Source organism: Amaranthus tricolor, chromosome 1 (assembly GCF_026212465.1).
Source record: "Amaranthus tricolor cultivar Red isolate AtriRed21 chromosome 1, ASM2621246v1, whole genome shotgun sequence".
In the NCBI taxonomy this organism is placed as follows: Eukaryota; Viridiplantae; Streptophyta; class Magnoliopsida; order Caryophyllales; family Amaranthaceae; genus Amaranthus; species Amaranthus tricolor.
In genome coordinates, this window is record NC_080047.1 from 14,862,965 (window position 1) to 14,875,843 (window position 12,879).

The following is a 12,879-nucleotide window of genomic DNA, read 5'->3' on the forward strand; positions in this document are numbered from 1 at the left end:
TATTATAGTTAAAAAGAGAGATTTTCTTAAACTATTGTAAAAATTCAGCACGATTTATTTTTAATAACTAAATTAAAAAAACTCAACAAAAATTCTAATTTTATTAATGAAGTTATAAAAATAACATAACTAAATTGTTAAACCTTAAATTTTCATAGAGCTGTTCAAAAGTGATTCGACCCGAAATCTGATCCAAAATCGAAAGTAAACCGACCCGAAAATGTGTTCTTTTTTAGGTTTATCGAACCGATATTACCTGACTTGAAGCTATATCCGAACCGGTTGACAATCGAAAATGGGGAAACTGAACCCGAACTGTAACTGATTTTTCTAACCGAAGCATAACTGTTAACCGAGATTACCCGTACCTAATAATGACCGACCCGAGTCATATCCGACCCCGAATCATGCTTGAGACCGAACTCGATCCGGCTAAAACCTACTTAACCCAAACGAAGTTTAGATCGAACTACTATAAACTTGAATTTACATAGAAGTATGATCGACTCATATTTAATCATCTTATTAGTTATTTTAATAAAGTGATAAATATTTTAATAAAATAAATTTTATAAATACATGGTTTCATATATTTAGAGTTAATAATCAATGGTCAATGTTTATTTAATTACTTTTAATCGAATTAGATGAAAATTGATAGAACTTTATAATTTAAATTTCTGGTCAAACAAATAAAAGTAACAATGTAATAATAATCACTAATTGATTTGCATTTTCACTGTTTTGCTTTAAGTAAAGAAACCTTATCATCAATTAAAAAATGACTAACAACTTAATCTGATATTGACTTGATCAATAGTAATTAGTAATTCGCAATTCGTAGCCGAATTCTAATTGAAAAATACCCGAACCTGATCTGTACCCGGTAAAATCGAACCAATTATTAACCGATGACAATCGGAGACCGATTGAAACTCGACACGAACTTCAACCGACACCGAACTGATGCTAACCCAGCTCAAATAACCGATCTTCAATCGAACCGTGACTAACTGACCCGACCCGAGTGTGACCCGTCGCAACACGCATCCGAAATATAACCGATTTGAAATACAATCGAATGACACCCGTCCGAAACGGACCTGATCACCCGAATGAACACTTCTAAATTTTCATATCTAAAATTAAAAAGGAAGAGAGAAAAGTAATGGATCAATGACTGATTAGAAAAAAAAAGTGTAAAAATTTAAAGGATTTAAAAATTAAGAAATAAAAATATTGATTATTTTTAAATTTAGTTCGTGATAATTAATGTTTAATGAATGAGTGAAATAAAATGATATTAGAATAAATTTTTGAAAATTAAAACGTTATTTTGAAAAGAGATAAAATAAAAGAGAAAAAACGTCATCAACATGATTTAAACATATGGCCCTTAATTTTGTTAACTACCCGCCTCAATATTATGTTATTTTAATATTATTTTTCTATGTGAGACCCTATTGATTTAAAGGCCTTGTGAACTTTAGGAATTGGGTCTAATAATAATGGTACAAGACAATACGCGTAGGCCATAGCTAGCTCTGTTTTAAAAAATTCAATCTGTTTGATATGATCGGTCTATCCTTCGATTCGCATCTTAAATTACGGGTCACAAAACATAAAAAAGTTATAAGTTACGAGTTGAGTACCTAATTTATCTTAACCAGGTCGGATTATAGGTCACAAAATAATTTTATATAGATATTCGTTGACTCGAAGAGAATATTTTTACACAAATTCTTGTGAGAGACGGTTACATTGAAAGACCAACTCTAATTAGGAAGGCCCAAAAAGGAAAATATAGAGTAAGTTTTTCGATAGACATTTAAGAATATTATAAGTAGGCATTTAGAATATTATACGTACTTAAGTACTTATTCGGTGGGCATTAAGTATATTATAAGTAGGCATTAAAGATATTATAAGTGAACATTAAGGATATGACAAGTAGGCTAGTAGGCTAAGTTTCTTGCTAGCCATTAAGTATATATTATAAATAGGCATTTTAAGTATTTTTTCGGTGGACATTAAGTATATTGTAAGTAAGCATTAAGGATACTGTAAGTAAGCATTAAGAATACAGTAAATAGTAAAGTGGACATTAAAATTCAATGAGTTCGACATAAAAGACATCTCTCAAAAAAACTGTATCGGAGGATTCCAACTGTTTTCTTTATTAATAGTATTTTACTTTGCCAGCAGCCTAGCATGCTAGAGCTGTTCAAAAGTGACCCGACTTGAAAATCCGAACCGAAACTGAAAGTAAACCGACCCCAAAATGTGTTTCTTTTTTTGGTTTATCGAACGGACAGTACCCGAACCGGTTGACAACCGAAAATGGAAAAGCTGAACCCGAGCTGTAACGAAATTTTGTAACTGACACATAACCGTTAACTGAGATTACCCGAACCTAATAATGACCGACTCAAGTCATATCCGACCCGAATCATGCTCGAAACTGAATTCTATCCGGCTAAAACCGACTTAACTCGAACAAATTTTTAGATCGAACTGCTGTAAACCTGAATTAATTTTTATTATAGAAGTATGATAGACTCATATTCAATAATATTATTTGCTAAGTGTAACACCCCGAGATTTTAATGACGTAATTATTTAATATTTTAATAATTTTTAAAGATTTTACAATTATATTTAATTAATTCTGAATTAGTTTTAATAAATTTCTTGCATACATGAATTTAAATGTTAACTTAGATATATATATATATATATATATATATATATATATATATATATATATATATATATATATATATATATATATTTATCAAAAATATAGTTACGATTTCTTAAATAAAGAGGTTCGAATTAAAATGATTATTTTATTAAAATGTGTGAGCCCACGAAGGTGAGTCTCTTAGTTGGGTCTCGCAAGAAAATAAATCGAGATAAAAAAAGTAAATAAATAAATAAACCTAATAATAAATAAACGTAGTAATAATAATAATAATAATAATAATAATAATAATAATAATAATAATAATAATAATAACAATAATAACAATAATAATAATAATAATAATAATAATAATAATAATAATAATAATAATAATAATAATAATAATAATAATAATGTTAAGAATAACAAGGATAAAACGCATAAAGCCCTCGTTGCTCAAAACCTAGCCGTCATCCTTCTCCTCCTTTTTTCTCTCTTCCCTCTTCTTTCACTTCCCTCCCTCAGCTTGAAGAACCAGTAGCTGGCAGCGAACCCACCAACAGTCACGCCACTGTGACCACCACCAGTAGTTAAGGAAACTCATTAGTTCTACTCATAACTTATATAGGTGCCCATTTTGTAAGAGGAAAGTAGAGCCTTAGTCGGGTGATTTTGTGACTTTTGATCGTGCAGTGACGCTTACAGGTACGTACACGCAGTAACTAACCCTTATATGCAATTTCCCTTAAGACATTATTGTTTATTGTGATATTATGTAGTGTATCGAAACTATGAGGTGCTAGTGAGAAAACTTTATATATGAAGGGCCATTGATTATGAAATCCCTGAGCTTAGAATAGTTTAGAGAAAGAGAGTGTTAGTAGAAGGGGGGACCACCCCCTTATTTATTTAAGAATTAGATTATGCCTTAATTGGAGTTAGAATGACTCCTTTATAGGTGAATTTCATATTTTGATGAGTGGCTCAGTGGGTTTTGGCGTGCTGCTATCCCAGGGCGCTCATTATTAGTCAAAAGTGGAAGTTATTCCCATCTGATAAAGTATTAGATTATGATTAGCTGGCGTGACTCAACTGGATTATGTTTGGTTGATTTATTAGTCCCCTAGGTGAGGTTCGACAGGACCACCGTAAGGAGGGTATGAGCATGCTTGGGTCATTGGGTGCCGGATGGCCGATACCGTCCCTTGACCGAGGTGTTACCATTTGGGCCTTGCAAACCCCAATATGATGGCCTCTTCAGTGGTTTAGAACCCCAGTGTGTTAGTTTTCCCGAAGGTAGGACCCGAGAGGGTCAGTTGGAGGGGGCATGAGCTCGTACTTTTCCATGGGCGCCGGATGGCCGATGACGCCCTTGGCCGTGTCACTATGCCAGGAAGTAGAGAAAGATCCACTGATAGAAATTTATTCAGTGATAGAAAATTTATTCATTAATCGAAAGTTATTTAATGATAGAAGGTTCATTCTTTGATAGAAAGCTTACACATTGATAGAAAGTTTACTTTTTGATAGAATATTTACTCATTGATAGAACATCCACTTATCGATATAATAGTTTATGCTAGTGAGAAGTATGCCTAAGTTAAGTTACCTCAAGGGTATTACAGACTATGATCACCCTTACCTTAAGGTAGACAAGCTCTATAAGGTCATGTGTGAGGTATTCTGTTAATGCCTTGGTCGAGTTGATATTATACGTGTTTTGCAAGAGTTTATGTTTGAAAAGAGGAGCGTGAAGACCTGCATTCTACCCAAGAACACATGGTTCGGTTGGAAAGCACGTAATGAAATTAAGAAGTATAAATGGCCAATAAACGGTTACTATCTGTGCTTGCGTTTTATGAAATCATCTTATGTTGTTTTATGATATAATGCTATCTAGTAGTTGGCCTTATTATATTTGATGCTAGTTTTTGACGTGTACGTGTTTGTGTTTATGTTTAATTGTTGATGACTTTCTATGATTGTCTTGCTATGACACATTGGCCTTTGGTCTAATGTCAAGCAGCAGGAGGATCGTAGACAGGCGTAGCAGGTACCGGAGCTTCTTTTGCATTGCATTGCATTTGGGGAGAGTAATGAGGGCGAAGCATAACCTGTGTCATACCGCTATCTTTCGATTTTGTAGCTCTTGTTATCTTTTGTAAATTTTGGTTGTATTTGTTTTGTTATGAGGCCTTGTGTCCTCCCTCGTATATTTGTATTTCCGCTGCGTAGTTTATAACTCTGTATGGTTTTAAGGAGGTAAGTCTTTTTAAAACGCAAACGTCGACAGTGGAACCACGATCCATGCTTGGCATGTTGATTTGAGAAGCTGGCCACAAATCATTCCGCCGTGACATAGTTTTGATAGGCCGTTGGTGCCTTTACTTTATTAGCTTCTAAATAACTTTTGTTTTTCTACAAAGGCGCACAGTTTTAAGGCAGATGCTGCCGAAAATTCCACTCACTCACCTTTTTAATTAATCTTTAGCGTTTATTTTAATTATGTTCTCTTTTCTTTTTATGTAACACCCGAATTTCCTCCCTTCCTTCACGATTCTGGTTTCGTTTAAGGGATTGGAAATTCAGGGGTGTTACACTAAGCTAATAAAGTGTTAGAAATTTTAATAAATTACATTTTATAAATACATGGTTTTCTATGTTTAGAGTTAATAATCAATGGTCAATGTTTATTTAACTACTTTTAATCGAATTAGATGAATATTGATAGAACTTTATAATTTTAATTTCCGGTCAAATAAGTAAAAGTAACAAAATAATAATGATTACTAATTAATTTGCATTTTAACTATTTTGCTTTAAATAAAGGGAATCATGTCATCAATTAAAAATTGACTAACAACTTAATTTGATATTGATTTGATCGATAGTAATTAGTAATACGTAGCTGAATTTTGCTTTTAAAAAAAAACCTCGAACCCAATTTGTACCCAACAAAACCGAACCAATTAGTAATCGATGACAACCCGAGACCGATTGACACTCGACACGAACTTCAACCGACACCGAACTGATGCTAACCCGATAGCTTGAATAACCGATCTCCAACCGAATCGTGACTAACTGACTCGACCTGAGTGTGACCCGTTGTAACACACAGCCGAAAAATAACCGATCCGAAATGTAACCGAACCAAATGACACCCGTCCGAAACCGACCCGATCACCCGAATGAACACCTCTAAGCATGCCTAACAAATAGCAATTTTTTAGGAAAATTTCCCTATAATAATCCAAACTTTTTCTAATTTTCCTATAATAATCCCAATTTTTAATTAACCCTAAACAATCCCAACTTTAAGGTCTCTTACCCAGCAATAAACTAAGGTAACTTGCAACCGATTAATTACATTTCTTTAAGCTTTATTTTATAACTAAAATCTCACTTATTTACCTTACCTTCAACATTAATCAAATAACCCAGTTCTTTAACTTCACCAAATTTCATTTCCTTTCATGAACTTTCTCAATCTTAATGAGATAGCTAATCAAATTCATTCCATTTGAAGAAGATAGTTACAGACAATCATCATCAATGGTAAGTTTTTCTTTTTCTTTTTCTTTCATCTACATTCTAATTAATTTTTGTTTGAAAATAGGGTTTATTTGACTCATGAATTATGGTCTTTTGTGCTTGATTTTGTTAACTTTCATTCTCTGATTTTTTGATTACTTTGATTGGGCTTCAATCTTTGATTCCTTTATTGTTAAGTGGTAGTATGGTGGGATTTTTCCACGAACAGGGATTGGGTTGGAATACATTGATGGGTAATGCAAATCTATGGCTTTGGAACCTGATAAATGTTCTTGGTTTGAGTTTAAGACTATTATTGAAGATGACTTAAATTTCAAAACCCCATTTTCTCTCTATTATGTGCTTCCACATGTATTGACATATGATAAATGTTCTTGGTCAAATTGTGAATGTAATGCTACTACTTTTGGTCAAAATGTGAACTATATGTAATGGCATTATTATTACAGTAGCTTTATTTTCATGTTAATCTTCATTTGTTTTGAATATCTAACTTAACATAAACAGGAATAAACAAAAGTAATATTCATTTCATTGCATATAAGAATAACCATTACAACTTGATTTTGTTTTTGAATTTCTAACTTAACATAAACAAGAATAAACAAAACAATATCCAAGATGCAATAAGGGCAAATATTAAAGCTTTTTGTGCATTAACATGTTTAACTACTTCAATCTTCATCAAAGCAATATTTTCTTCCATTTCTTGTTTTTTGAGCTTCAGTTTTTGTATTTTATCCATCAACATAGCATTATCTTGTTCTACCCATTCAATTCTTCCAGTTTTATTGTTCGACTTCACCAATTCCCTCTCCCACTTGAAAAACTTACAATCTGAATCCTACAACTAAGCATTATAACCTTACTTAAGAAAAATTAAGATCACCTAAATGTATTAATTTCATCATACAAATGAATATCAGTAAATTAAATTAAATTAAATTAATATACTTACAGGCCACAATGCACAACCATAAACTTTCTCCCCGACCCGAGAACTTTTCTTAGCAGTTTGAAGTTTCGCAGATAAGAAATTAGGAAGAAAAATAGAAGAAACAACGGGAGGGGAGATGAATTTTACAGTGATGGATGTGAATGATAGGCAAACTAAGGTTGAAGAAGAAAGAAAGCATGGAGGAAAATGAGAGGAAGCAGGTATAAGAATGAATATAAGTAACGGTCAATATTTACCTAAACAACCGGTTAATATCAGTTAAACATTGTTCTTGGGTAAGTAATATTGAAGTTAGATTATTTAGGGTTAATTAAAAGTTAAAATTATTGTAGGAAAATTAGTGAAAACTTAAATTATTATAGGCAATTTTTTTTTTTAATTGGCTGAGGCGTTGGGCAATTAACTAATGATACAACATATACTTAATGCTCAAAATCTCTAAAGCTAGCTATATTTTCTAATAAAATTCCCAAGAGGTAAATACTTATAATTTTAATTTATATGTTATTCTTAATTTATAAGTTAAAATATAGTCAAATAAGATATTATTTAATTCGTCTCAGTGCAAAAATTATTAATATCATTTTTTAATATATTTTTATTTTATATCATTAAAGATATTAACAATTGAATTATTGCATTAGATAGTATGAAAAGGTATAATGTAGCAAAATCGTAGACACGAAGGAAGTAAGCTTCCACTTCCCCTTGTTCACAAATGGTCTTGATTTTGTCTTTGACAACATTTTATCGAAAAATGCAAGTCAATGCACACTTTTAACGGCTAATATTTCTAATTACACATATGTAAATATTATAAAGATTTGATTTATTGAAACTATATTTTAAAACAAAATTGAAATGAATTTTAAATGGCTATGTTTTTTGTTATAGATAACTATAGAATGTCAAATCAAAATTTATAAGTTGTGGAGAGTCAAATCGTGTCTCAATTACAGCAAATATCATTTTTTTCAAGATTAGATTCGAGTTCGATTTTCACCTAATACTCCACTTTTCTCGACTTACCCTTTAATAAAAAATTGTTTTTGTTAGTCAAGAAACACTAACAATCAAAATAATAAAGTGAATAAAAAAAGTAAAAATATAATTGAGGAAGAGAAAATTCTAATAGTCAAGAAAGTAGACAAAATAATTAAGTTTCCTAATTTTCCAAGTTGAAGCAATGATGAATTGGATATTTATAGAATTAAATGGCCTAATCACTCACTCTTAGTCTCACCATTAAATCAATATGGCATGTTCCATTGGTGGATGACCTGACCTTACTACTAATCTTCCTAGTCAGTTTACTTGGTGGCTTAGTGCCTATGCACATTTATTTATACCCAATAAACAACACAATTCTATACACACTAACAAACTCTAAATAAAACATTTAATGAATTTCATTGTTGATAGCAGTTAGCAAAATAATATGAGTGCCAAATCCTCCATCTTCACTATCCAAATTTCCTTCACTTTCATACTTTTTTTATCTTTTTTCTCAACCTATAAAGTTCTTATAAGAGCCACTCATGACAATAAAGAAGTTTCTAATCTTACGTTATATGATTCTTGTCAACCACCGTTACAGCCACCACAACCATCATCACCATACCCAACATATTCCCAACCACCATCGTCATCAGGTCCAACATATCCGCCAGCACCACCATCGGCACCGTCATACTCTACATATCCCCCACCACCATTGTCATCAGACCCAACATATCCTCCACCACCACCACCATCATCATACCCGATGTATCCGCCAGCACCACCATCAGCACCATCATACTCAACATATCCCCCACCGCCATCGTCATTAGACCCAACATATCCGCCACCACCACCACCATCATCATACCAAATGAATCCACCAGCACCACCATCAGCACCATCACACTCTACATATCCCCCACCACCATCTTCATCACCATGCCCAACATATCCTACATCGCCACCTCCACCACCACCATCATCGCCACCTCCACCACCACCAACAAGACTCCAAATGGCAGCACAAGCCATAAAACACTTTATAAAAGAGATTCGCGACGACAGATGTGGTTTAACCGACCTTATTAAAACACCTACACCTGATTTTTGCAAGAACCCAAGATTTGTGTGTGCAAGAACTCCAGAGGGACAAGAAGCACTCTACTCAATTCAATTCAATGAGTGTTTCATAAAGGGAAACAATCCAAGCCACACAATCACTATCAATAACTTCATCGAAAATCTCCCTGACATCTCAATCTTCCATGCAAACTCCAACAACTTTGCTGGTATAATCCCAAATCTAACTAACCTTCCTTACCTCTATGAACTAGATCTTAGTAACAACAAGTACACTGGAAACTTCCCACTTACACTTCTAGAAGCTTCCAATTTATCCTTTCTAGATCTTCGATTCAACTCATTTAAAGGCACCCTTCCACCCCAAGTATTCAATTTACCACTATTAGCCCTTTTCCTAAACAACAACAAATTCAACAAAGAACTCCCTTCTAATTTAGGATCAACCCCAGCAGCCTATCTAACATTAGCCAACAACAAATTTACCGGGTCCATACCCAGATCCATTGATCAAGCTTCAAATACTCTGCGTGAAATTCTGTTCTTGAATAACAAGCTATCTGGGTGTCTTCCATATGAGATAGGTTTCCTAAATAAGACTAGGGTTTTTGATGTTTCTATAAATAGATTAACAGGCCCAATACCACACTCATTTGCTTGCTTAGAAAAGATGCAATACCTTGATTTGGGACATAACAGATTATACGGGAGTGTACCAGAGGAGATGTGTAAGTTGCCTTGCTTGAAAAGGGTGAATTTGTGTGGTAATTATTTTACTCAAGTGGGGCCAGTTTGTAGGAAATTGATGAGAAAAGGGGTGTTGAATGTAAGGGATAATTGTGTGTTGGGGCTTCCTGATCAGAAAATGGCAGAAACATGTAAAAGGTTTTTCAAGAAGGCTAAATCTTTTACTTGTGGGGATGATAATGGAATGAAATATATTCCATGTAGTAATAGTGCAGCATATCTGAATGGGAATAATATTGGTGAGGTAGAGGCACTGTTAGAAATTGATCAAACACCAGTAACTTATGCGGTTTTAACTCCCACTATAAACTAATTAATGCATTAAGCATGTAATTTACTAGTAATTATCCTTATTCCTGTGGCTGTCATCTACAAGTATTATACAAGTATATATAATACTCCCACCTATTCACCCTAGGTGTCTCATTTTCTTATTGGGTCAAGTCATTCTAAATGTCTCATTTTTATTTTGAATATGTTAACTTTACCAATTTATCCCTACTAAACATAACTTTTTTACACCTTTACACTTATTAACCTCACTTTACACCTATAAAAATTTTAAAACTCTACACTTTTCTCTTACACATATGGTTCCATTTGACCATCTAAAAAATGGTAAAAAGTCAAAGGGACACTTAGGGAAAATAGGAGGGAGTATTAATTTAATTTCTTACCATATTCCCACTAAAATCTCAAGTAAATCTACTTTATTATGTAAAATAAAACAACTGGAGACTGTTTTTCAAAGAGACGACCTTCAAACTAAGAAACCCACATTCTTATTTTTCATTGATTTGTATTAGTTGGGTTATTAACTCATATATTTAATGCGTCTTTCGAAGATACCGTCTCTCACAACAATTTGTGAAAATAAAAAATGTCCAATAATTATATCATATCAAATATTGAGTAATTCAATTTTTGATATTTATTTTTCCGGTAATTTTATTGTGGTTTACTTATTATTTTCTAAATATATAAATTTGATGCATATATATAGACTTATTAAAGTTAACCGAACTCGAAATAGGCCCCGCGCGAATGGAGATTAGTGTGTTATGTCCCGAAAAATCATGACCCAATAAAAACAAACCAGAAGAAAATAAAAATCAAACCCGACAAAAATCCAAAGTCGACCATTTTGACTTATTTTTAATCTGACTTTGTCATTCTCAATTCGACACCTATCATTTTAGTTGGGACCCATGACATATTTAGATAATTGTTAAAATTTTGAATCAACATTTTTTTATTATAACCCTTAAACTGATATGCTGGTCTTTTTAAATATAAAAAATATATTTTACGAACACAAAAAAAATTATGTAACTTATAAAAAAAAAAAAAAATTAATGTTAAGAAAAAAAAATAAAAGCCCATGACCCCTACCATACCAGACCAGATTATGAGAAAGGGTTACATATGGATCCCGGGGTCGTTCCATTCCATATAGGATTAGCAATAGGCGAAATTGAACCCGCTTTTTACATCCCTTGTTATTTGGGTGACCCAAACTTGATCCGAACCCTACATGACCCAAAACGAAAATGATCCAACTTGAAATGACCCAACCTGAAAAACGACCCAACCAACAAAGACCTAACCCTGAACACGAATCAGCGCTTGTATTTTCAAAAGTCCTTGTATGAGACCGTCTTATCATAAGACGGGCCCATACAAGTAGCGCCTTTGATAAGTGCGATTATTTGCACTTATTCATGTTATTTTTGTGCTCTTTATGTGATGTTTTAGTGGATTTTAGGTGGTGTAGATAGTGTTATTTGATATTTTTTGTCTCATATGTTTAATATTGTATTTTATGTAATTTTAAGGCAAAAATCAAAGTTTTATTAGGTTCTGGGGGTGATAAGGGGTGAAGGCTTGGAGAAATGGCGTAAGACCCCTAAAAGAAGTGAAGAAATTAAGCCAAACAAGCCCCAAGGGAAATAAACAAGTCGTAGCTAAGCCGTGTCAAAAAGCCACGACCCGTCACTCAACTACTAGAGTCCAGAACAAAAGCGACGAGTCTTCCCTAATTTGCCACGACTCGTCGCACATATACACTGAAGTTATCAGAGCATTCCAGAGCCAAAGCAACGAGTCGTCTCCAACTTGCCACGACTCGTCGCATATTCACTGAGCTCACATACCTCAGGCAGAACAAAAGCGACGACTCATCGCCCCTGATGTCATGAATCGTCGCCATCACGTCAGGTGCCTTTTTCGTGCGTTTTGACGGTTACTTTTTGGAGCCACTATAAATAGTAGTAATTATTTTTTATCTTTGTTCGCCCCTGATATCAAAAAGTCACTTTTCATTTTTAATTTTCAGGAATTTCTTTTTGTTCTTCTTCTTTTAGAGCTTTTATTGTTGAACTAAATTGTCACATTTAATTTCTTTGCAATTTACATTTATGTTCTTCTCCATTAGTAAGTTTTCTTAATTTATTGCTTTATTATTTATCTTTGTGCATTAAAATTACTCATTATTTCCATGTTTAGTATTTCAATTAGGGTTTCATTCATCATTAATTGCATGTTCATCATCATGTTTAGTGAGTAGTTTTCTTCTCTAGGGTTAGGGTATAAACCCTAATTCAAAGCATGGAATGATATTTTATCAATTAATTGTGTGAAATTTGGGTCTATGATTAAATCTATGCTTAATGAATCTTAGTTTAAATATCTTTATTAACTTTTTCAATAAAACGAAAGTTTGAGATTATGATTAATTTAAAATTGAGATATATTTAAGTTAAATTTCTATTAGTTTAGCCAATAAAACGGAAGTTTCAGTATTAACACTAGTAAGGTCTTAAACCGATATTGATCAATAGAGCGGAATCTT

At 32.9% G+C, this 12,879-nt stretch overlaps 1 protein-coding gene across 1 annotated transcript; it reads left to right on the forward strand.

Annotated features, from left to right (window-relative positions):
- Positions 1 to 8,421: 8,421 nt before the first annotated feature.
- On the forward strand, positions 8,422 to 10,471 carry LOC130805375 (leucine-rich repeat extensin-like protein 3). Its single transcript, XM_057670150.1, has one exon. The coding sequence runs from the start codon at positions 8,638 to 8,640 to the stop codon at positions 10,339 to 10,341; it is 1,704 nt and encodes a 567-aa protein (XP_057526133.1). The 5' UTR covers positions 8,422 to 8,637; the 3' UTR covers positions 10,342 to 10,471.
- Positions 10,472 to 12,879: the final 2,408 nt, after the last annotated feature.